Source organism: Lemur catta, chromosome 22 (genome assembly GCF_020740605.2).
Source record: "Lemur catta isolate mLemCat1 chromosome 22, mLemCat1.pri, whole genome shotgun sequence".
In the NCBI taxonomy this organism is placed as follows: domain Eukaryota; kingdom Metazoa; phylum Chordata; class Mammalia; order Primates; family Lemuridae; genus Lemur; species Lemur catta.
This window is the reverse complement of record NC_059149.1, coordinates 19,575,324-19,602,034: the sequence shown is the minus strand read 5'-3', so window position 1 is coordinate 19,602,034 and position 26,711 is coordinate 19,575,324. Positions and strand designations below refer to the sequence as shown.

The window sequence follows — 26,711 nt, the reverse complement described above, 5'->3', positions numbered from 1 at the left end:
CCCCCTCTTATCTGCAATACCAAGTCTAAACTTCTTTGCATATCACAAAATGCCTCTGCCACTCTTCAGCCACATCAGTTACTCTTTCCCTGCCTTAGCCCCAAACACTAGCAACAGTTCATTACCTCTAAATTCCCTTCCTGATATACTATTTCATTGCTTTGTAACTTGAAGCAGTTTCATTAATTAGAAAGTCCTTTCCCTTCTTATCTTGCTGGAAATAAATTCTATTCATTCTTTAGCCTAAATATCACCTTTTCTGGAAAAAAACTGCTTTCCTGACACTTCCACAAGCATTTGCACCACTGCTATGGCACCGTGACACTGCATTATATGCATTACTTAACATTCTTTCCTTCCTCACTAGACTCCTGAATTCCTTGAAGAATTAGTGTTTCTCATCTTTGGATCCCAGTAACTTATATAACATCTAGCATATTATGAGTACAGAAAAAAAGTCAGAATAAAAGCCTATGTTATATGTGCTCACCTTTAGTCTAGCAGTATTATCTCCCTAACTAGACGTGGTGCTCAAGAAGAGCATTGTCTTATTCATCTTTACTCTCCTAATGTTTGACATAGTGCCCTCGTGTAGAGCAGTTACTGGGTAGGTTAACTCTCTTAATAAAAAGTTGGAGCAATCATTCCTAAGTAGTTTACCCAACTTTGTTAGTAACCGTATCATTTGGCTTAAATCATTCAGCTTAAATTTTCATTATAAAGAAACAACGTAGAAAAGAGTTTGTAACTTTCTTTACAAACATTTCCTACCATTCCAAAAGAAAATGTTAAAAATCCATGTGACAGACAAATTATATTCCTTTTTTTTAAAGCATGAAATGAAATTTATTGAGGAAGGACAAGATAGGTTCACAGAGCAAGAGAAGTTTTTTCCGAAAAAGGTGGTATTTTCACCATAGACGACAAACAGAATCTCCTGTTGTAACAAGAGGCCAAGAAATCACATTCTCACTTTGCTTTTATTTTCTCTTTAGGTTTTTAGTTACCTACCTGGTGCAAATGGTGAAAAGTTAGTAAATCCAGGTAAATTAAACAGATTTACAGGCTGTGTTGGAAAGCTGAAAGGACAAAATAAACTGGGAGAAGGGGGGTGTGATCCACTACTGCCTCTTTCCTTGCTTCCAGGTTTTTCCGTACATCGACTTTGTTGGTGCATAAGTTCATTTAGCATTTGTTTCAACCTACAACAATTTAGGTCATCAATAAACTAAAAGTTATATTACCATCTATATAAAGTACATTCAGAAAGAATATATGTAAGAAATGATTCAATGGCACACAGAACAGACTGATTCTGATACTACAATACTTGCTCTACAGGCTTAATTCAGTAACTTAGCCTTTAAATAACAAGTGCTAAAGCACTTCTGCTAGAAAGCTGGTGTAACTGTAAGAAACTCATTTTTTTGCTTGTTTATAGCTTTATTGTGGTATAATTTACACACCATACAATTCACCCAATGTAAGTGTACGATTCAGTAATATAAACTTTAACAAACAAAAGTCCACAGTATTAAAAGGAAACATTACTCAAATCACTGCTTATAAAACTCTCAGGTGATAAACAATGTCCAAATATGCAATTTGAGGTCCATTTCTCCCAGAAGATAACTGTAAAACCTTCATTCAATTTTAGCTCTTATTATACAGTCTCAATACTTCTAAGAAAGAGATTACCTCTGAACATTATTCTGTTGCCATGTTAGCTGAGTATAACACTGGTTCAACTGGTGCATTATAAGGTGTACTTGAGGAGATGCTACATTGCTGGGCATAACACTATAAGGACCCGTGAGAAGAGTTTGTAGCAGACAAGACAGAGTCTATTAAAAGAAAATTTTTGTTAGTAGTTACTGATGACTTGAGAAAAATTTGTATTGCTTCAAAAGTAATGAAGATAAAGAAAAATTTATTTTCATATTAAATTTTACCTGCTGGTCTTGCATCAAAGTCTGACAAATATTGACACTGAAATCAAGCTGTTTCCTTAGCTGATTGATCTGTTCTTGCCATTGTTCTTTCTCTTCTACATAAGAGAGCTCTGACATCCAACGAAGGTTTTCTTGCCGTTGCATGCTGATATTCTGTTGCCTTGTCTTGGCTAAAGGACGATAATTTTCGTCTGTTGAAAAACGGCGATTGTTCTTCCACCTAACACAAGATTTAAAGCATTAAAAGTCATCATATGTAATAATTTGATTTTTAAAATATGGCAATAAGCCCTGATACCTTGGTCTATGAACTGGTATTATTTTTTTTTTTAAGGGACAGGGTCTCCCTCTGTCACCCAGGCTGGGGTGCAGTGGTGTAGTCATAGCTCACTGTAACCCCAAACTCTTGAACTCAAGCAATCCTCCTAACTCAGCCTCCCAAGTAGCTGGGACTACAGGTATCAGCTGCCATGTCTGGCTAATTTTTTTAGTTTTTGTAGAGACAAGGTCTTACTGTTTTGCCCAAGCTGATCTTAAACTTCTGGCCTCAAGTGATCCTCCCACCTAAGCCTCCCACAGTGTTGGGATTTCAGACATTAGCCACTGCCCAGGACCTCAATTTTCTCTTTCAAGTTCAAAGGACTTATAAAGTATGAAAAATAGAAAATGGGAAAATTCCAGATTTTTACCCATGTACAATTATCATTTTTAATTACTTTCCAGTCTTTTTCATTTATGTTTTTATACAGAAGTGTCCAAATAATTTTGTATTCTACAAAATGAAAATATTTATAACATAATAAGTACTTTTCCATTCTTCACGCTTTAAGTTTAGCCACACAACATTTCATCAAGTGGGGCTACTATAACTACTTTACCATCTTTTACTCATGAAAAGATTTTCACTGCTATAAATAAATTTGTTGACAGAGCTTTTGCACTAACTACAATTTTGTCATTTTTGCTTAATTCCCAAAAACAAGAGTGAAGATGAAAATTCATGAATCTTGATCCAGTCCAGCTGGGATCACAGGATTGCAGCCACACCCTTCTGGTACAATAAATATCTGTTCTTCGTCCCTGGTTCCTGACACAGAGTTCCTAAAACCCTTAGCATCTCCTGAGTGATAGACTTTTGCTATTCATAACAAGCCCCTTTCAAGCAGACCTCAGTTTAAGCTAATGAAGAGACTCTCAGAGAATCCTATATAGCTTCATAATGGGAGAGAGGTGGTGGTCACCACAAAAACCAACTAGGTCATTGGAAGGTTATAATTTCCAGACCCACTCCCCTGACTTCCAGGGAGGAGAGAGGATCAGTGACTGAGCTCAACCACCAGTGGCCAGTGATTTAGTCAATCATGCCTACATAATAAAACCCCCATTAATGAAACCTCTGACCAGCAGAATTCAAAGAGCTCTCAGGGTGGTGAACACATCAAAGTGCCGGGAGGGTGGCGCACCCAGAGAGGGCATAGAAGCTCCACCTATCTCCCTACCTCATACGTTGTCCTAATACACCTCTTTCATTTGGCTGTTCATGAGTTGAGTCCTTTATAATTGGCAAACGTTAAGTGTTTTCCTGAGTTTTGTGAATTGTTCTAGTGAATTATCAAACCTGAAGGAGGGTGTCAAATGAACTCCCAAATTTGCAGCCAAGCTGGACAGAAGTGTGCATACCCTGGGGACCATGCACTTTAGGCTGGCATCTGAACTGAGGGCAGTCTTGTGGGACTGAGCCCCTTAACTTGTAGGGTCTGCACTAACTCTGAATAGGTAGTGTCATTATTGAAAGCAATTACAGAACACTGAACTGGTTTGGAGCACTACAGAATTACTTGGGTGTCAGTCAGACAGAAAGACCTGAGACTCTAAAGCAAACAAAAAATTCAAACACTGAAACTAACCTATTTTTAGTTTCCTTTACATTATAGGAATTATGAGTCACACTGTTAGAAGGATATGTAGAAAAGTTATCATTGGAACTGGCATCTTGTTCTTCTTCCTCCTCTTCATCTGTCCGAACAATTCCTTCAGAGAGGTAACCATCTTCATCTCCTTCTTCATCTAGGGCACACTGGGTAGAACCTCCCCAAGTTGCCATTGTTCTGGCAAGTAAAAAGCATAAAACAAATATCATTCTGGAGATAAGCGAAATACTTTACTATCTACTGTATGCCAGACATTGTTTCAAACATAAATATACACATCTATATAAAATTTCATTTACTTATAACTCTATGAGACGGGTGATACTCTCCCTATTGCTGTAATATAAAATATATTTAGTTTGCCTTCCACAAAACAGTTCTTTTTTCTTTTTAAAGAGATGAGGTCTTGCTCTATCACCCAGGCTGGAGTGCAGTGGCACCATCATAGCTCACTGCAGCCTCACACTCCTAGGTTCAAGGGATCCTCCTGCTTCAGTCTCCTGAGTAGCTGGGACTACAGGTGCACATCACCACACCCAACTATTAATAATTTTAAAAAATTTTTTGTAGAGATGGGGTCTCCCTATGTTGCCCAGGCTGGTCTTGAACTCCTGGCCTCAAGCAATCCTCCAACCTCAGCCTCCTGAGTCACTGGGATTATAGGTGCAAGCCACCATACCCAGCAGAAAAGTTTTTCTAAGAAGAAAATGAGGCTTGGTGCAATGTTCCAGAAATGCCATCTGAGGATATCAAAAGGTAAGATCGTAAATAAATCTGGATTTCAAAATTTTAGATCTGAAAATTATTATATAGCTAAGTATTTGATCTTACAGATGATCAATTCTTTTAAAAATACTCTAGATATGGAAATTTCAAACTTAAATCCTAAAAACTAAATGTTTTATATAATATGTTTTAAGATTCTTAGGAACCTTACAAAGAGTAGATATTTAAGTAAAAAACTGCTTATCTCTGGCCTGACAGAAAAGACTATAAAATATCAAGCATTTTCTTTTTATAAGCTTAAAACTTAACTAAGAAAATAAGGCTTATACATACAAAGGAATCTATACCACCCGTTTGATCAAGGGTCACACTAATTTAAAACAAAAGAGAAAGCTGATGCTATAAGAAGTTAGAAGAGAAAGTGGCTAGACTCAGTTAATTTAAGTCACAAAAGTGATATTTAACACTAGCCTCACTGAAATAGCATATCTGCGCTGTGGTGCAGAGGGGAAAAGAGGATGCCTAAGCCTACACGTCTTAGGTAGGGGATGTTAAAAAAAAGTGACTTATACAACTCTCTTACTTTTCTGTTCTACTTTGTTGAGGAGTACACAGGTTCTCAGATCCATTGCTTCTCAGTGACACAGCCACTGGAGATGCGGTTTCAGCCAGACCTTGCCTCCTCTGATGTTCAGCCATCAGAGCTTCAAGCTGCTTTCTTCTCTGACGCAGCTCTTCCCTTAACATTTCGTGTCTTCGCATTTCCGACCACAACTAAAAATTAGTCAAGTAAATATTGGATTTGCTGTAGCCTTAAAGAATAACAGGCCAATAATATTGGCAGTATCAACAAAACTTCCTATCCTTATTCTATCCTTTTTACACTAAGATATCCATGTAAAATAATATTTTAGTTATGAGTAAGAAAAATTAGGCAATCATTAATTCTTAATAAAAACAAGTAGTACCCAAATATACTTCAGAAACTATTTAGAAAAAGTTATGACATTTTCTACAAATTACATATAAGTAGAATGCCAAAGAATAGATCTTTCTAACTGAAATGATTACTCTTTGCTACAACTACCCCCTTACATATAATTCTACCAAATATTTATTAATAAAGAACAAGAATATTTTGAAAAGATCCAAACGTAGTTATTATTTAGAAAAAATTGGTTTCTTCCCCCAACTAAAGGACACAAAACAGACTACCATTTAAAAATATGTTTTACAGATACTCAGATTCCCTCCTGAAGATGTGTCTTAAGACCAACTCAGGAACAACAACAGGGTACAATTTATAATACCTCATTATCCACTACTGAAGAATCTTCTGGCTCAAAAACAGATTTGCTTGTACTGGTCTCATTTTCATTAACAGTTGGGGTTGAAGTAACAGCTGGCATGTATTTTTTTGTGGGACAATTACCCACACTAGCAGCTGACAGCTAAAAAAGAATTGATAAAAAATTATTGTGAGGAATTAAAGCAACTATATTAATTTCATAGAAGTAGTTATTTTACTTCTTATCTAGAGCTCTAGTGCCATATTTAATCTGTTATTACCAGATTCCAATTGCCATCACCACACAAACATAATCTGATATAAGAAAACAAAGATGTCTACAGTTGATAAATAGTAACCCTCAGGAAGAACAAAGACAACATGAATAAAATACTATGGAAAATTTTATATATTCAACACAACCCTGCCACATTATTCCTCCATTATTCAGATTGGAGATAAGGGGAAAAAGGATTAAAGTGGAAAAGAGTCTAGAAAATAAACACTTATATTAGAAACACATCATTTGATGTATTTCTCTTTCTTTGATAACAAAATCTAACTGAAGATAAAGCTAACCAATAAATTTTAGGAAAACATCAAAAAGAATTGTTATTCCCTTCCTATATCATTATCCGATTATCTGATAAATGGTCAAAGATATCTTATTCTCTGTTCAATCTCAAAGACCCAGGTATAGGGTACTAACGAATAAGCAAAAGTATACATACATTGAATATTCAAACAACATATAATTACTTTCCTTAGATAACTCACAGGGGCTTAAAGGCTTTATTATGTAATTTTAGGCCAGTAAAAGATGGAAGTGCTGGTCCATAACTGCAAAATTTGAAGCAGAATATTTTAATATAATAAATAGTTGTAAGTACTTATGTTCTCAATCTACTAGCCTGCCCAATAAGTAAAAGAATGGAAATAATCAGAGTCAATTCCTATGTGTCATCTTTCATATTGTAAATGTATATCCCCAACCCATGTCATTAGTTCATCCATTTCATTAATCACAAAATTGATACACATCTGTCACTTCAGCACTTGAAAAAGACAGAGTACTTAGCTGACATTAGGTTTTGAACATCTTCTGTCAAACAAATGCAAAAAAATAAATTTCATAATTACCTGTAGGTCAGGACATGCCTTTTGCAATGCTTGAATTTTCTCTTGAATCTCAATCAGTTTCTTTCTTTCTTCCTGTAATTGTTTTAGCTCTTTCTGTTGCTGCTGTAGTTTAGCTTCGTAAAATTTCTCTCTATAATTAAATTGACATTATATTTATGGAGTCTAATAAAATTTGACGACAGCAATAAGCACAACATAACACATTACTTACCTGAGTACCTTCTCTATGACAGGCACTAAATTTTTATTAAATGAAGGCCAAATGCTTAACATACCTTGCCTTTTCATTTACTCCAGCATCTTTCTGTGTTTTATTGGCATTTCCTCTGGTATTATTTGAATTTTGTTTGGTGTCTTCTTCAGCTGGGTAGAAATCATCCAAATTTGAAGTATTGGCAGATATAACTCCTTCAGTTGTATCATCATCCTAAAACAGCATCATAATGTTAAAACAATCTTGATACCTAAAGACATTATCTCATTCACACCTTGGTAAATATTACTGGTCTATAAAATTTATACAACATTAAAAAATTAAAGCAGTAGAGAAACTATATGTGTTTGTATACATGTTTATGCCATCTCTTCCCCTCAACAACTCTTCCTATAACAGGAAAAATTTGGAAAAAGCCAATTCCCACAATGGTTAAACAAGCCACATTATACCAATATAATAAAATGTCATCAAGGGTAGGGAGAAATGGGCTCTCTCATATACCACTGCTTTGAATAGCAAATAATACAGTCATTCTGGAGAGTAATTAAGCAGTGTCCATTGAAATTTAAATGTACATAAACTCTAACATAATAATTTCATTTCTTCATATCTATTCTTGAAAAACACAAATGCATCAAGGCTTGTGCAAAAATGTTCGCTGGAGCATTATTTTGAATAGTGAAAGATTGGAGAAAACAATTATCTATATATAACACCTCTTCAATCTACTTCACTGAGATATAATAATAAAAGTTCTATATGGGCCGGGCGCGGTGGCTCACGCCTGTAATCCTAGCTCTGGGAGGCCGAGGCGGGTGGATCGCTCAAGGTCAGGAGTTCGAGACCAGCCTGAGCAAGAGTGAGACCCCGTCTCTACTAAAAATAGAAAGAAATTATCTGGCCAACTAAAAATATATATACAAAAAAAAAAAATTAGCCGGGCATGGTGGCTCATGCCTGTAGTCCCAGCTACTCGGGAGGCTGAGGCAGTAGGATCGCTTAAGCCCAGGAGTTTGAGGTTGCTGTGAGCTAGGCTGATGCCACGGCACTCACTCTAGCCCGGGCAACAAAGTGAGACTCTGTCTCAAAAAAAAAAAAAAAAAAAAGTTCTATATGATATAAGGCCAGAGTCCTCAGCAAAAAACAACAACAAAAAACCCTTGTTTTTGTAAATAAAGCTATACTGGCACAGAGTCACACTCACTTGTTTACATATCATCTACAGCTGCTTTTGCCTTGAGAAGTTGTGACAGAGAATGTATGACCCACACAAAGCCTAAAATCTACCAACTCACCCTTAATAGAAAAAGTCTGCTAACCTCTGATGTATGGCACATACAGTGCTAAGCATTTAAAGCTGGCATATAATAAATAAATGTGTATGAGTGTAGTTATACCAACATAATTACCAGACACGTACACAAATTTTACTTTATGACTGTACTATTTGACAAACAGTTTTTTAAAAAACCAAACAATATTTACCTGTACCATAGCAACAAGATCTTGTAACTGTCTAAGTTTCTGTTTCGCAGCCATAAGTCTACTGATCTTCTGTTCAAATTCAGCATCTTCTGGAGCCTCATCAACCAGACTGCTCCTATGACTAGATAATGAAGCTCCACTAGCTCCCTCCTCTTCTGCTTCTTCCTCCTCTTCCTCATCGTCTTCCCCTTGTGCAACAGGAATCCCCTGTTCTCCTTCTCTATTATATCGACAATCTGCTGAAAACATGTATAACAGAAATCAATAATTTTTTTTACAAACTGAAGAATACTAATGAAAGAGAATCCACTTCATAAGAATAATATGGCAAAAGTATCTGTGAATATAATCAATCATACCTAAAGGAGGAGGCATATTTAGAGCCCTTATGTTTGCAGCAGATCTGTTGTTAATTTCACAATTAGAATTCACTGATCTCCCATCTCTATTATTAGAAGCACAATGTGCATTACTATTACTGTTTACTTCATTCCAGGTGGCAGCTACTTGTGGATTTCTAGAAGAAAGCAAACAGTTTGAAGTTATTTAAAGTACAAAAAGTATATCAAAGTTTTAGAACTGCTGATAAATAATTTCAAACTAAGGACATCATTGGCTATTCCATTTAAATTCAAACTCTGAATAATGAGCTCCTGCTTTTTATTAACTTCTGCATATGTGCTACTTGGAAATTTAAGAAGAAAAACAGCTGAAAAATCAAATTACACCTGAAAATAAAGAGGTAGAAAAGTGCTAAGTTAGATACTTCTTATGATTTATTTGAATTTGATCTAACAAACAACAAATTTACTAACCTACTGTACTCAATACTTCCCCTATTTGTTTTTCTTTATAGGGCAATAGGATAAAGGACATACTCTGACCAAAATAGTAGACTTACAAGAGAAAAGCTTAAAGAAAAGACAAATAGTGAGCACTCTAATGAGGCATTTTTTTTTCACATTAAAAGTATTAAGTTAGGATAAATATGTTGGAAAAACATACAAAAAAAGTTCTTACCGAATGTTAGTAACAGGTTCACAATTTTCATGCTCAGAATCATATTCTGACTCTTCAGTTTCTTCATCTTTCGTGTTTTCATTTACAGCATCTGTCATCATATCTGATGTTTGTTCATAATAATGAACTAATTCTCTTAGTTCATTCAATCTCTTTCGAACTTCATTTAACTTCCTGATAAACAAAAAATATGTATTAACACCCATTTTAGCACAACAAAGTATACATTATTTTCATAAAATAGCAGCCAGCACAAACAAAACTTAGACCTAGTCAAATATCCAGGGGGTGCGACTATAAAGTACTGAGTTTAATGTCAAGTGTGGCTTACTCAAAATCTCACCACATTATTTTCTTATGTTGTGTTAGAGACAAAAGCATAAGAAAACTAATTTCAATTTAATTGTTCACTTTAAGCAGGTACAAATATTAACAGCAGAAAACTCAATGTCAAAAATCTTTCCAGGTTTCTTAAGTATCAAAAGTGTGAAGTATTATTCAATTTAAATACTACCTCTCGGGCAAATGAGGTATGCAGACATTATTAAGCATTTACAGAAGGTTTCCAATTTGTCGACACATATGAGATTGGTACAGCATAAAATATGTTTAACAAAACTAACAATTAAATTAGTTTAGTTCTTACTAAGTTCCAGGAACTATGCCAGTTTTTTAATCCTTAAAACACATTTATATGCAAGTATATTATTATCCCTATTTTGTAGACGAGGAAACAGAGGCTTAGTAAGGGTAAGCTATTTGTCCACAGTGTCAGAGCATGATACAACTTCAGGGCTGTCTGACTCTAGAGCCTGGTCTCTAAACCATGTAAATATACATGTATTTTTAACTGTAGTCCTATTTCTGATCCTTTATTTTAAAAACAAGAAAGTACTATCAGTTCACAGAAACTGTCTATTACAATGTCATATTTCTCTTAGACAACTGAAATAATGCACACAGAACACACACCCCACTCATTTACCCTATCACTTAAGAATGTTTACCATGTTAAATAAATATAGTTTTACCATAGTTTTCAACACAATCAAAAAAACCCCCCAGTATTTATCGTATTTATCTTTATTATTTAATTCTAATCTATGTAAACAATGATTGTAAGAAAATGTTTTACTGGAGTTTTTCAGTTGAATTTAGATGGCCTTCATTTTCATTCTCATTCGGAGAGACTAGAGAAGCAGCCGGATAAGGAACAGATGACATGAGGCTATTGGACTCTCCATTAACAACGGGTGCCAAGCCTACAGGAGCAGAGGGAGCTGAAGTTGTACTTCTCTGATCCACACTCCTTTGTGGAGAGGCTGAAGAAGGCACAACTACAAAAAAGAAAAAACCACCAGTTACCATGAACAAACATGGCATCAAGCAAGATTTATTCAGTTTGCTCACATATAGAAAAATAAAAGGTAAAAACAATTAACATCTTAATTTCTGCAGATTTAAATTTTAGAAACATATGGATGAATCCAGGCCACTTGTTTATTAGCACACTCCACAACAAAACACATCAAAATGCACACAGAAGATACATTTTTACTTCTTTCTTCCAGAGTCTCTATCATTTTTACATTATAGTCACTGGTTAAAACTAAAAGAAAAAGACAAGATGGAAATTGACAAGAATTATGAAATTCTACCTTGGAAAAGTAACTAGAGGAGTCCTCTGATAACTTAGTTCTAGGTTAAGTTAAACAGGGCCTCTATGTACAACTGTGCAAGATTCAATCTCTAATCTTTATAGGGTAGCCCTAGGTGATAGGTCTTTATAAGGTTTTCAAACTTACAGCCCAGAGGAATTACATCTGGCCACCAAGAAGGAAGTTTTCTGACTCCAGGAGACAAAGCAAAAGTGTTAAAGTGACTGTGATATACCCATACTATGAACTACTAAACAGCAGTATCATTTTCTAATTAGATGATGGCAAATCCTCTATAGTCCTTGATCTAAATCTTAATTACTTTTCTATTTAATTTTACCATCAGACAAAGATATCTTATGCCTTCAAGGGCAACTAATGAAGATTAAGAATCTTTGCACTGCTCTGCCTCCTACCACTTAAAAGCTATTGTCATTTGTCAGTAACTTTCTCACAGGGAACACCATTATTTGTTGTTCACTTTAATGCCACAATTACTGTAACTGGTTTCCAGTAGTCTCTTCACTATATTCCTTGACCATTCTACCTATTGCTACTGCTCTGTTTCCCAGTGGGAAAACAATGACATTTACGAGTCATCAGTAGGCAGACTGTTACTTTCTTCATGTGAGCAAAACTGACCACAAAGCCTGAAGCACAACTTTTGAATTTTAAGTTTTTCTTAGTTGTGTTCATCTGTTTGTAAAAGATAAGGACTGGGATTATGCTCTAGAGAAGGAGACTAGCAGAAGTCAGGGAAATGAAAGGAATATCAGAAAGGAGTATGGAGCAGGAATAGTAAGGTTCTTTTAGTGGTGGCAGAGAAACAGATGTGTGGAGAAGAAACAAGGATTCCAGAGCTGATGTTTTTACACCTTGTCTTTTCTTCAATAACAGAGCAACTAGAATGTTGAACAGTAACAACCAGTAGGGGTTGCCCCTACTGACTCCAATTTCCAATGTTTGAGCCCCTATTACTATTTGAGTAAGTGACCAGGACCAGGCTTGACAAGGTATTAAGATAGCAACCAAAGACTAGTAACTAGGTCTGATTTAGACATAACAAGTAAAGTATCTGTAGAGCAGAAAAGATGTTTCTATAGTCATAGCTGCCTGAGATTCATTTTTAAAAAATGAATACAAGTCCAGTGGGTTGTAAGTTGTAGACAGACTTTCTGCACTAAACTATGGGTACTATGTAAGTTTTTCATACCTCATTATTTTTTTGTATAAACACTCTAAATCTATGTTTTCACAGTTTTAGGACTTTTAAATCAAAGTACTAAATGTATTAGTTTTTCCTTAAGGGAACATTTTGAATATGCTAAAAAATATAGTTATTATTATGTCCAAGTATCAAATAGTTACTTTTCTTCTACATTTTTCAAGGTCCAACTTTATTCTTTCCATTTTCTGAATTATAAAACAGATTTACATCTATTTGACTTTTATCGTATATTATAATTTTCTTGAGGAACCATATATTGATTCATTCATCAACTATCTACTAAACCATTATGTGACAGCATATATACTTCTGTTGCCCTCTACCTAATATTGCTGAACCAGATTTACTTACATGATGAATTATTTAGATGCTGATCTCGAAGTGTATGAAGTTCTCCAAGCAATTTGTCCATTTTTTGCTTCTTTTCCTGTAACACTCTCATTTTGCTAAAAAGTTGGACTTTCTCATCGGGTAAATGCTCTGAAACCGATGGATTCCTGCTCTGGGAAACCTCCCTAGTTAATGAAAGACTTTCTGCCTGTCTTCTATTGTCTGGAACAGCAGGAGACTTATTTAAAAAACAAGAAGAAAAGTTAAGACTAAGGCAATAGGTTGCATTCTCATTTTTAAAATCCATAAATATTCTTTATAAAAAGAGAAATATTTGCCTAGGTTATGCAGGTGGCTATAAGTGTATGCCCCTCCTATTCCCAAATTAAATACTACTTCCTGATATGCCACTATAACATATACATAGTCATCCCTTAGTATCCACGGGGGATTGGTTCCAGGACCCCTGGGACACCAAAATCAACACGTGTGCAAGTCCCTCATATAAATAGTATTTCCATATAATCTACACATCCTCCCATATACTTTAAATTATCTCTAGATTACTTATAATACCTAGTATAATGTAAATGCTACATAGTTGTTACACTGTATTGTTTTTTAAATTTACATTTTAAATTCTTATATTGCTATTTTTAGTTTTTTTTTTCCCCACAAAAATACTTTTGATCTTCAGTTGGTTGAATCTACAGATGTGCAACCCACAGATATAGAGGGGTGACTATATGTGGTTTTACATATACGTATAGCCAAACAGTGGTCTTGAATTCACTGGACATCATTACCTGGATCTAAATTAAGTGGTAGCAATACCATATGTTATATAGAAAAAAATCTCATTCTATCTCTTGTATCTTTTTAGAACTACCACTATAAACTTTAACTTCTTAACCTATCAATTTTTTCTATCACTTCTCTCCTATCTTCCTCTATTTAAAAAAAAAAAAATGAAAGATTTCACTATGGCTTAGGGAATCATAATAATGAATACCTCCCATCATGCTTAGTTAAATTTTAACATTTTCCCATATTTGCATCAATGCTTTCTTTTTAAGAGAAACATTAACATTACAGATTTATCCAAAGCTCTACATGTAACCTTCCCCAATGTCATTACCCTTCTCCAGAGACAACAATAATCTGGCATTAGGTATCTACCATTCTCATACATGTTTTTATTTTATAAGACCTATGTATGTATCCACTAAAAATGTACATTCTTTAACATACTTTTAAATATAAAGTAAGTGGTATCCTTTTTAAACTTGCATTTTTCATTCATTAGCTCTGGTTCATTTACTGTAACTACTATATAGGATTTCACTCTATGTATATAATTCATTAATCCATTTTCCTATTCATGGACATTTAGGGTGTTTCTGGTTTTTTGCTATTAACACAATGCTGCCATGAACATTCTTATATTTACTTCCTTGTGAATATGTAAGGGTTTCTCTACAATAGGCCACGGTAGGGTCACCAGAAAAAATTTACTAGACATTGCTAAATAATTCTCCCAAATGATTGGACCATATTCTTTTATTTTCACTTGGTCAGCAAGAAGACAGGACACTTCATTTTCAAGCATACTCATTTCCAGTGGAGAGGTATTAATTCACCCTTTCTTACCCAGGGCCCATATATTGAAAATTTGCATTTATATTATTATTTATAAAGTTCATCAAATTTTAACACTTACTTTCAAATCACACTTAATTAAGAGCTTTCTTAAAATTATTAGTAAACTATTGTAAGGATACAGATTTAAACCTAAGTCTTAAAGGTTGTGACTAACAGTCTTTTAGAGGAAAAAAATGTGTCATCTAGTAACTTACAAAGGGAAAACTTCACTAATCACTTCATTCAAAGTAGATTTGCCTCTAATTAAGTGTTTCTCAAATATAGTTCCCAGGGCACCAATACTGAAATCACATGGGGAAAAGCCCACCCCAAATCTATGGCGGTAGGGGGACCCTACTGACCAGAAAGCTACACTGCTTAACAATCATGCCAGGTGATATTTACACTTACTGAAGTTTGAGAACCACTGTTCTAATTAATGTGATTTTAAACTCAACTATACTGAAACAATTAAGTTACCTGAGAATCACGAAGCTGATTATGGAAACGCTGAATTAAATCATTCAATTCTTCATTTAGTTCTGATGTGATACTAACTCCAGATAAGCTACCTGTAGTTTCTGCAACAACTGGAGAGAAAATTAACAACTATTCATTAACATAAATAAGTCAAACATCTTTTTTCTAATTTCTGAGAAGCTAAAAGTTTTGAAAAAAAATTAAAAATCTCACCTAACTCGAAACATTCATATTCATCTACCAATAATCACTTTATTAGAAGTTTCCATCTAAACTAAAAATAAAGGGACAATGACAAAACTCTAGTATAGTGGTTCATCCTTTTCTGTCCCAACATGCAAGGAGGGCTACTATTACATCCCAGTTAATAACAGTGACTCAGTGGAATGGCGGTGGGGCAGGTCTATCAGTCTGTTTGTGTTGAGGCAGTAAGTGGGAAGTGTAGTCAGGAAAAGCACAGCTGATTCTCACAGGTCTCAACCTCCATATCCTCCCATAGAATCAATGCTCTAAGTACAGGAGCTCACAAACTTTTCTTAAAGGTTCAGATAGTAAATATATCCCGCTATGTAGGAAATACAGTTTTTGTCTTAACCACTCAACTCTGCCACTGTGGGGCAAAAGCAACCATAGATTTGTAAATAAATCGGCATAGCTATGTTCCGGACAACTTCATTTCAGGCAGTGAGCCAAATTCAGCTGCCACAGTTTGCTGACTCCAGCACAGGAATGGATAATTTATTCAAGTGGCTGCTTGTGATACAAGTCATACTAAAAGGCTGTGGTTTTTATCTTCTTAGTTAAAAAAAAAAATGCCCTCATATTTATAAAGCAGCTTTCTGATAACAATTTTCATAAGTTATTGTTCTACTACCCAACCACCTCATACTTATTCTCACTTCTAACTCTGCAGCTCTGAAAGAGACACTGGTTATAAATTGCTTCTATTTTGAAGGAAAACACTTGCTTTCTCCACCAAAAAATTAAAATTTCAAGGCTAGTTGGAATCCCAAGTAACTAGTCCAAACTCTATGTTGAAAAGAACGAAATTACAGTTCAGATAACAAATACACAACTTCCTAGGTAAATGGTGAAAGGAGCGTTCTCTCCCAAGATAGTGATGTTACCTCGCTTATACACCAGAAGATTAAATATTAATACTGTAATTGTGGTTTTTCATTGTATTTCCCTGCAAAATCTCATAAATATAAGAGCAAATGTTTTAAAATTACTAAACTAAAATTCTTTTTGAAGTAGTATATGAAATAAATTCAAACTCTTATTCATCCTGATTCGTTAATAGTATACTATTTAAAAAAGAAATTATCTGCTTACTTTTAATAGTTCATATTCAGAAACAGAAAGAAGACCCCTGACCTAGAATCAAGAGATTTGATGCTACTAAAATTCTATATAAACCCAGGCCAAGTCAAAAACTGTGTTAGAGTCCCTTCTCTACAAAACAGAAGTAAGAATAAAAGCTCTGACTACTAACCTACAATTCTGTGATGAGCAATGATGCAAATGTAAACATAAGTATTTGACATTAATATGACTATCAAAGGAATCTTTGAAATCTGATACTCTAATTTTAAAAAACATTTAAAAGGTTAACCAAACTAGTATTAGTCATTATGTTAAAATATTTTAATTATCTATTTCTTAAATATAAATATAAAAGCTAACAGTACTTTAAATTTTATAAGGAAAAATGGAGACAAAAATCTTCGTAATTATTACTACGTACTACACTATATAATACTAATTATTACAAAAGAGTAAGTTATTTGAAAGTCATAAAGTGTTGGGAAATAGGCTAAGAGACGTGAAAAGTTTCAGGGGTTTTGCAGGGCTTTGCCTTGAAGGAATCTGTGGACATGTTAGTTCACAGAACAGAAGCTGATTCCAACAAGGGAGGCATTGTCAGAGGACATTCACAAAGCAACGTTTCTTCTTTGCTGCCGGTCATTGCCTTGAGCTTTTTTGCAAGGCAGAAGTTTCGTTTGGGTCCTTGGCGGAGAAGCTCATTAAGACACCTGCCCAGCAGATAACGTGGAGATGAAACTATCCTAGACTTAAAAGCTATTCCTGCTTCACTCCTGACTACATGTCCTTGTGTTTAGAAGAAATAGATTAGAGTAGTACACAGACTCAGTGTTCTCATTTTATACATTTTATCTTTAATTTGTATGCTCAGCTAGGTCTGTTTCTAACTTAGGGCTTAACATGCTTATCTTAGAAAAATTGTGTAACCGTCTATTCTTGTAGACAGAATTAGGTAAGGTTCCCCTGGAAACCTCAAAAAATGAACTGTACATGTAATTCTCTAACAAAAGACAACTATTTGCTGTAACAATAAATACTGATGCAGGACTTCACTCGTGGTCTCACGGTTCATGAGAATGCTGGAGACCCCCTAACTTCCCCATCATTTAAACTGCATTTTGTCTCTGTCTCAATCATTTCTCCATCTATATTATTTCTTTCTTTATTTTCTATTATTTCCAAATCCCTTGCAACGATCCTGCCTTGGGACCTGTTTTGCTGGGAGAGTAGCTAACTCATGGCAATAAAGTTCCTTATGAAAATGCCAATGTAAATTCGATGTAAGAATTTAAGATCAGACAGCTGAGCCAATGGGTTAGGTTTGGACTGCAGGACAAACTGATTAACAATGTCAGTGAGGGCAGCCTCAGTGAGGACCCAAACTCACTGGCAAAAATAGAGTGATCAAAGAAGATAAATTATTATTAGAATGGAAGAGTGGGATAACTACTAGAAAACATAACTTAGTTTCACTGAGCTTTAATAAGTTACAATTTTATTTTCAATTTAATGAGAAATTAAAACACTTAGGTTTGAGGGGGATGAGACAAACTTACAAAATTAGACTCAATACTAAAGAATTCAATACAATTTTCTCCTAAATCGTACATGGCTATGAAAGGAAGGAGAAAGAAAGAAAAGAACATTTCCAAGTCTCAGGAAGGCTGTATTTTATCTCCTTAATTAAAAAAAAAAAAAGCCCTCATATTCCTAAAGCAGTATAGGAGGTCTGTCCAGAAAATATCCAGCCATGTAGTATGAAAAATAGAGGCATCTACTGAAGAAGGTACAAGATACAGGAAATACTGTAAATAGGAAAATGACGCCTCAGTCCCCTTAAAGTAGGCACCTTGAGACCTCACATGATTCTCCCAGCATCTCTTAACCTAACCCATACACATTCAACATTCTCAGGTGTTCTGCTTGTTGCAGGCCTTCCAGAATGTGGATCACTTTCAACAGATTCTCGACCATCTTCGAAGTGTTTATGCCACAATTTTATTTGTGCTACGCTCATTGCATGGTCCCCAAAAGCCTTCTGAATCATCCAGTTTCCACTGAGGAATGTTCAAAGTTAACATTAAATTTGATGCAGATTCGTTGCTCTACTCACTCAGTCATTTTGAATGCAACGGCCACACAGTACACATGCTCACTCAACAGTGTCTCCACCCCACTGACCAGTACAATGAAGTCATTGCTTGTTCACACATGCGCATCACAGTCCACTCACCTTGGCTACCAGGTTACAAGTATGTCGCACAATATTCTCATCATATTAACAATGGCTGGATGCTTTTCAGACAGACCTCATACATATAGTTCAAAGGAACTAGCATATCAATTGGATACCTAATTGAAATAACAGCTACTACTAAGTCTGAACACTAAAAATGCTCTACAAATTTATTCATTGCCTTACTTAAGGTTTTAACTCTTCCCTGGGAGACAAGCAAAGAACAATCCTACATGAATAAAATACAAAAAATGGAAATAAAAGCTTCAAGAGCCCTATCAGTTCGAGGTACAAAAACAGAACTACAGCCTGTCTCTTTTACCTCTTATGGGTACTCTCTGATGAAAAGGAGAGCGAGCTGGCTGGCTGCACTGTACAGTATGATGGCCAGGAGTTGTCCCTGCAACCTTTTCTGCATAACCAGAGAAAAGCACAGGACAGGGTAAGCCTCACACGTCGGTTTCTAAACTAGTCAACGATCAATATCTGATTATGTAACAACAAGCATCCACCTTGCAATACAATTATTTATTGAGCCCTGCTTATAAAAACAACATTCTAAGATGTGGCATACCAGAATCATCCATCACAGCAATAGCTTGCTCTGCTTTATGCTGCAAAGCTAGAAGAGCAGCTTGTCGTCCCTGCAGAGCTCTCAGTTGCTCCTGCTGTTGTAACATCCTTTTTAATAAATCATGTTGTTTCTTCAAATTTTCTATCTCTTCCATAGGTTCTTGCTGAGGATCTCTGGCCTGGAAAATAAAACCAACAATACTTGTATCTATTAATACTAAAATCTATGTTGCTGTTTCAACTATCAATGGCAAAGTACATGTATAGATAATAAATTAGTATTAAATAATACAACCTAGATACAGTCTTAGTAGACTTGAAGAAAAAGGAGTTAGAATAGAATGATGACACAGAGACAACCTGCCATGTTAAGAGTTAGGTAATTTCACAGTAAAAGACTATAAGCAATGGCTTAGCAAGAAAAGGAATTATTAACAAAAGAAAAATGCATACAAAAGTTAAGACACGAAGGCCAAGAGGGCAAAAGGAGTCACACACACACACACACACACACACACACAATGAGGGATCCAGGCCCTACAGAAATGCAAAAGCATGTTATACTGGATTGATACCCTGAAAGTCTCTTTAAAAACAAATCAGACTAAGAATCTTTCTGTGCCACTCCTAGAGATGATGTTTAAAACATCACAAACAACAAAACCCAGAAAACAAGCAAACCCACTAATGTCTAATAAAAAACAAATTTTAAAAATACATTTTTATTTGATAATCTTATGAAAAATATTTTAATTGCATCACATCAGGCACATAACAAAGCAGAAAATTTTATATTCTATATCAAAGGCATCATTACTTTTTTTTCTCTTAAATTATGCCTATTTAGCTGAGTCCAACAACATAAAATAGAAATACTTCCAAATTCCCCCAAAATGCTGGGAGGTTATCATCTTGTTTAAAAGTAGAAAGATTAAACAGGTGTCAATTATAAGAAATAGTTAAATTTTAAATGTAATATTAAAACTATTCAAAATGAAACCCAATAAGAAAAAAAAACTAAAGCAAAGAGACAAATTTAAATACAACCTGGAAACAACACAAGCCAAATTATGCATCAAATGTATACCATAATGGTATTTTTCATCATTGATTTACCTTTAAAAAATCTTTTATTTGAAAAATTCAATGATTTTACATAAAATATTCCACCTTTGTTGCACGCAGTCAATTTTAACTCTGAATTGCTAACAAATTTTTGTTGGAGTTATATGCATTTTAAATAAATGATTCCTGCCCATCTCTCTGCCCCAAGTTACTAAGGAGAGCAAAGTTGTTCAAGGATTTCTTTTGAAAGTAAAAATGCCCTGATCTATATTCCCTATGCACATTTGATTTCTAGAAAATTAGGGAGAATACAAATGGTTCAAAAGAAATTCCCTTCTGAGTGATATCTCTTACCAATACTACACAAAAATCTCTTACATTTACCTCCCCAAGTAGAATTCATCAGTATTGCAAACATACGTGAGTAACTGTGATAACATTTTATACAGTGACTTGGAAACTTGGAAATAAATAAAATTAATAAGTGAATAAATAAGTGCATAGCACAAAGTTAAGGACTCAAGAAAGTTAAGATCAAATAGGAAGCAAACTATGATTACACTATTTGACACAAACATCAGAGGAATCTGTTCAGTACCACATCTATCCTGGACTATCTCTAGACTTCATGAACTTGGGAGAGAAATATATACCTAGATCTTGGTTAAGCCAATATTTATTATGGGTTTTTCTATCGTCCTGAATTTCTAATAAATGGAATCCCTTTTCAAATTAACTACTGTTTACTCAGTTCTCTCCCATCCTAAACAAGTGGAGTTACCTGGTTAAGATTTACATTCACTCCTGTGAAAATTCACCTTCTTAGTTCTGTCTTATTTCAAGACTGCTTACATCTTAGGAAAAAAAATGTTTTTGAAAGGGTAGGGATAACTATCAATAGCTAATCCTCTCAAGATTCACCCAAAAAAATTTCATAATAACTTCATCAAAGTCATTGGTAAAACTTTGCAAAACCAGACCAAAACAGGTACAGATATCAATGGAATGGCTCAGAGAAATCTTTCCAGGTTGATATCAATCAAATACTCCTCTGGCAAAGTATAAGTGATAACTAGGAGAAAAAATAATATGTAAATTAAAAAAAGTCATCTAGGTGGGGGAAAAAACCCTAAAGAATGCGTATTTCCACCTAATTTATGATCTTCTCACCTCCCCAAAATAGCTTAGACTCAGGGTTACCATAAAACAATCTTATTTTAAAGAGTTTATTAAACAATTTAATAGTATATAGTTTCACTTTTTTTAACAAGCAAACTTTTAAAAAACTTCTTCAATCCTTGTTAGCCAAATTTATTTGCAAAATTGTGATGCCCTAATTATAGAGAATTCCAAACTTTTTATTAAAATAAACACAATTATCTTCAGATTTTTCACTAATCCAAAAATGAATTCCCAACAACTTTTGAAATTAATGGAGTACTATTACTGCTTAATAACTTTTGCATACATATAAATAAAATTTCAGACTGATACTTAGGAAGGTTGAACCAGTGGAAGGGGATGGGAACTATGATCAAATATAAAGAACAACAGGAGAAAATAGAAATAAAAGTATCTAGGAGTAAGAACATGCCAAGAAGATGGTATTTAGAATAGAAATTCAAAAAGGATACTAAGAATATAGCCACCCTTCAAACACTTATTTTTATTTAAACTTATTTTGAGTCACCTTCACCAACTACATTTTTAGTTTACAGATAAAAAAAATAACTTAGGCATGAAATCTTGAATTGCATATATGTAACAGTCCAATTTCAGAAAATCCAAACTCTTCCTTTTGTCTACTCCTGAAGTACCCCTAATGATTATTCATAGATCCAAATACATTTTTACGGTTTCTGACAATTATGTACTCCAACTTTTTCATGTGAAAGATGAGGAACTGTAAGCCCAGAGAAGATAAAGCTATGATTTATCCAATGTCACAGTTAGGAGAAGTCAGTTTCCTAGGCTCTAGTTTAATGTTCTTTACACATCATACTGTCTGCCCCAAAATTATGTGCTTGGGTTCTAAACACAGAGGTATAAGAAACAATCTCTAAAAAAGCATAGCTGGTTTGGGTGACATGTCTAGCTCACATGAAATAACTAGAAATGATGAAAATAATAGCAAAACAAAGGTACATGGTACAAAGAAAGCTTCTAAGTTATCTAAGAGCCAAGATGGGGTGTGGGCGATTAGTGTGGGAAAACAACTGAGGGCATGGATACTTGTCAAAGGCTTCTTTTGTAAAATTATGGGAAGTGTCATCATGTCTATAAAATATTCCATAAAATGGAATTTGCCCTTGGAGGTAGCTCTAAAGCACCAATCATTTCATCTCAAGTATAACTCACAGGCTGCTTTCAACTCTGAATCTCATGTAAGACCTCAACTTTTTTTTTTTTTTTTTAACTATTCTAACAGAATACTACATCTTGAAAGGATTCCAAGGAGGGAATGACGATGAGGTAGAAAAGAGTAATAGATCCTGCAGAGCAGAGAAAAAATAAAGTTAGGTAGTAGGAATTAAGATTTTTTGTAAGAAATTAAAATCACTTTATGAATAGAGTGCTAATATAATAATATAACTACACTGGCATGGCCTTAAGAATCAAGATTAAAGAAAGTCAAATTGGAATAAAATCCAAGATGCAAGTTGAAGAATAATCTTCATTCATAAGGACATTATTCAAAGAAACTTAAAAACAGAAAAGTGGTTTTTATAAGTAAATATAATGCGTTAGGTGAAAAAAGAACTGGCAGATACTATGCTGTAATAACTGTCAACTCCTGTATTTTGTCTGTCACTGTTCAGATGGATTAGGAGAACAAAATTCCAAAGATATCATCGGGTTTCACATTCATTGGCTCTTCTCTAATACTACTAGTTTTTAAAGCAATCAGCTATTTTATTTACTTTTCTGTTGAACTGGGGCACCTTTTGCTAAACACTTTATGTAATAAGATCCCCATAATTTCAAACTTCATCCTCAAACTCCTGTGGGAGCCAGAAAAAAACAAACAAAAAAACAAACTGCCAAAATACCTAGAAATTAAGTCTTGCCACTTTTAAACATCCACACACACATAAAAACCCCACATAAAATAGCTATAAAACAGAAAACAAAGACTAGTCTGGTAATAAACTAGTAATAAAAAATATGAAACTTACCTTGTCTACGATTATTAAAATAATACTTTGCTCTTGCAAAAGGAGATGAGCACTTTTATAAATGCTACTTTTATTCAAACTGTTTTAAGTGGAACTACAAATAGTTGTCTTTATACCTATTTTGAATTCCTTTATCCAAATCATGAAAAATTAAAAGGATATTTAAAACAAACACTGGAGAAAAACTAGTAAAAACATTAGCAAATAAGCCAACTGGCTAAATACTTTAAAAAAAGAAAAGAATGAAAGGAGTTTCCAACAACAAAAGCATACACCAATATATATACACACACACACACACACACACACACACACACATACATATAAGCTTTCATTCTTACAAAGACAGGAAAGCTAATTAGCTTGCTATTTTTCTTTAATGGATGAACACAGGAAATACGACAAAAATTAAAGCACTATCTTAATTCATAAACACAAATATCAGAAACAAAAGGCAACTGATGTGGAGGTTTAAGAATGTGTTATATTTTGAGCCCTCAACTGCAAAAAAGGAAACGAATAACATTTTGAAACCTTTGTTAATGTAAATTAAAAACAGCTATCAGATATAATCCTTGGAGAGAGATATAAAAAAGAAGAACTAAGAAAGAACACCACTAAGGGATATTTTACTGAAATTACAGTATGATAATTAACAATATTAATAATTTATATATGTAAGAGTAACAGCAGTAACAGGAAAGTAAATAAGGAAGAGGAAATATGAACAAGAGGTGCTCATTTAGACTTCCCAAGTTAATATTATGAAGTATACCTTTGAGGGAAATCCACGTTTTCGGCTATATTTCCTATTAGGCCTCAGTTCCCTGTCATTCTGAGGTGGTCTGTCACCTTTCCCTTTTGGACTTGTAGTAACGTCAATGTCTGAAACCTGTTCTTGTGAAGCTGAATTCCCTAGTTTGTCCTCAATGCACGGCCGAATTCTCAGACTAAAAGATGCCTCCTTTATTAAATAGTGTAGCATATTAATTTCTTAACACAAACTCCTGTTTAACATACAAGCCAGCCTTGTAAACAAATATAAAAAATTTACCAGTCCATCTTTTTAAAAAAAAACAATCCACCCCCCCCTCAATTGAGTTCAACTTAATTAGACTTTCAAGTTTCTGTAGACTAGACTGTTGCTTAGTGTAATTAAAAAAGCATCATTTCCTAGGCAATTTCCAAGCTATACAACAACTGCTAAAGCATATTTTAACATTTATTCTGCTACATGTTATTAATCCACTTTCATGATTTTATGTTATGATTTCATGTTGAAAGGAAATTTCATTATGAAGGAAATTCTCATCATAGTGAATAGTTTCAATGCCAGTATATAAATTATAATAATCAACTATACAATTTCCCACCCCTCCCCAACAGAATTCCTTTACCCACATTACTCCAACCCTTCCATTTCTGCTGGAATATAAGGAAAAAATTATTCCCAGCACCACTGTAATTAGAAAAACAATTTCCCCACAGTAGAATCCATTCTTCAACAACTGTTTGGATCAGACTCTCTGAGTGTCTCCTGGTGAAAATAATGTAGAAAAAAAAAATTCAGATTTCCTCTTCAAATTAGAAAGGGCAGGGAAGAGAAAAGAGGCGGATAAACTATGCAGACCAATACTAAAAGGAAACAAACCCTCAAATTCCTGATGCTGAATGGTATTCTGGAACATACCACAAAAGTAAAAGATATACAAGGTTATCCTCAAAAGAAAAGCTTTACTGGTCTGTTACAGGTTTTAAAGTTTACAAATGCATCGTTATAAGCCCATCTACTAGAAATGCTTAAAAGCACACTAATTCAAAAGCATACTAAGTTTATTTTATAAATCTTTCTTCAAAGTTTTGTAAATTCCTATTCATTTTTCCTAAAAACAGAATTTTCATAAATTTGATTTTGCAGAGTCAGAAATTATAGTATTATTCTGTGAATAAATCACAATGTAAATGCTATCCTTTTCCCATTTACTAGCTTTCAACTCATTTTTTCAGTCATTTAATTTTGCTACTGTACTAGACCAGAAACTGAGAGATGAAAAATCCTAATACCCTTAAAGAGCCCTCAGTGGCAAACGAACTTGGGAGACTTTTCCAATAGACTATATGCTAAACAATCACTAATCATATCTACAGCCCTTATATTCACAATGAATTTTAACTTTCCCAAAGCTTCTTAAAATTAGCAAAGTTGTGCTTAACAAAACAAACTAGGAAAACAATGTTTCTGTAAGCTGACAATCAAAAATTACTGGATTTTCAAATCAACCAATAAAACTTTTTAATGTTAATAAATAAAACTTGTAAATGTCTGTGATTAAACATAGAAGAATATATAACAGCATTAACAATTTGAAGGTTTCTTCCCTGGAATACATTTTTCATTAAGGAACACCTAAAAAACACCATCTTGAAAATTGGGGGAAAAGTTTAAATCTTCATTTCCAGCACATTAGTTACCAAAAAGCCGCTTACCGTGGTATCTGAAGCCTCAGACTGCACATCTATGTTTAGCGATGTGCTCTCAGCTACAGAACCAGATCCCACAGCTGAATCTATAGTCCGAACATCCTCCTCCTCATTTTCTCTAGCCTGAAATATTTTAGTGGTATAAATCATACAACTATTAAAAAGGGCAATAAAATGCTATAATGGATGGCACGATTTTTTGAAAATATGTTAACTCCTCTGGGGTGGCATCAGAATGTCATCAGTATATATACACTGATATACCACAAAAATAACTCAATACATTATTAAAAAGGTCTAAAACTTACTAGGATTTTTTGGAGAAATTTCATATATGACTTTTCTTGTTCTTTAAGGTGATCTATTAGATGAGTAAGGCGCTCAACATTAGCAGATCTTTCATTTTTCTCCACAAGATCTTCCCGCATGGAACTAGCTTTAGTAATATAATCACGAATTTGAACAAGCCTGCTTACAATCTGCCAGGGAAATAGTAAAAAGAAAAATAAGTATGAAAATACACAATATATAAAGCTGAGTATAATTAATTCAACAGCAACAGTTTTATAAATTTTTATTTCAAAGATAATAACCAAAAATATTTCTAGTTTTATTGTGTGAATTCATACATGCAAAAAATCTGAATCAAACTTAGATTTTAATCAAAACATAATTGATAACACTGAAAACTTCAATCACTGTCAATTTAAAAATAAGTTTCAAAAATATTTTAATCTATAATACCTGTACAAACTGCA

General features: G+C 34.1%; 1 protein-coding gene across 24 annotated transcripts in view; it reads right to left on the bottom strand.

Annotated features, from left to right (window-relative positions):
* PCM1 (pericentriolar material 1) overlaps positions 1–26,711 on the bottom strand; it is an 87,439-nt gene that overhangs the window by 47,388 nt on the left and 13,340 nt on the right. For 6 of the 24 annotated variants that reach the window (XM_045535495.1, XM_045535496.1, XM_045535493.1 and 3 more), the window contains 18 exons: positions 26,262–26,432; positions 25,960–26,076; positions 19,233–19,410; positions 18,981–19,070; positions 15,097–15,206; positions 12,997–13,213; positions 10,895–11,096; positions 9,760–9,933; positions 9,099–9,256; positions 8,740–8,978; positions 7,313–7,464; positions 7,038–7,167; positions 5,920–6,060; positions 5,193–5,383; positions 3,860–4,060; positions 1,953–2,172; positions 1,699–1,844; positions 1,012–1,202 (listed from right to left, as the gene is read on the bottom strand). In XM_045535495.1, the coding sequence (XP_045391451.1) occupies positions 1,012–1,202; positions 1,699–1,844; positions 1,953–2,172; positions 3,860–4,060; positions 5,193–5,383; positions 5,920–6,060; positions 7,038–7,167; positions 7,313–7,464; positions 8,740–8,978; positions 9,099–9,256; positions 9,760–9,933; positions 10,895–11,096; positions 12,997–13,213; positions 15,097–15,206; positions 18,981–19,070; positions 19,233–19,410; positions 25,960–26,076; positions 26,262–26,432 (3,028 nt within the window). Of the gene's footprint in view, positions 1–1,011; positions 1,203–1,698; positions 1,845–1,952; positions 2,173–3,859; positions 4,061–5,192; positions 5,384–5,919; positions 6,061–7,037; positions 7,168–7,312; positions 7,465–8,739; positions 8,979–9,098; positions 9,257–9,759; positions 9,934–10,890; positions 11,097–12,996; positions 13,214–15,096; positions 15,207–18,980; positions 19,071–19,232; positions 19,411–25,959; positions 26,077–26,261; positions 26,433–26,711 lie in introns of those variants that run through there. The other 18 variants (XM_045535516.1, XM_045535517.1, XM_045535508.1 and 15 more) reach the window with 7 other exon arrangements.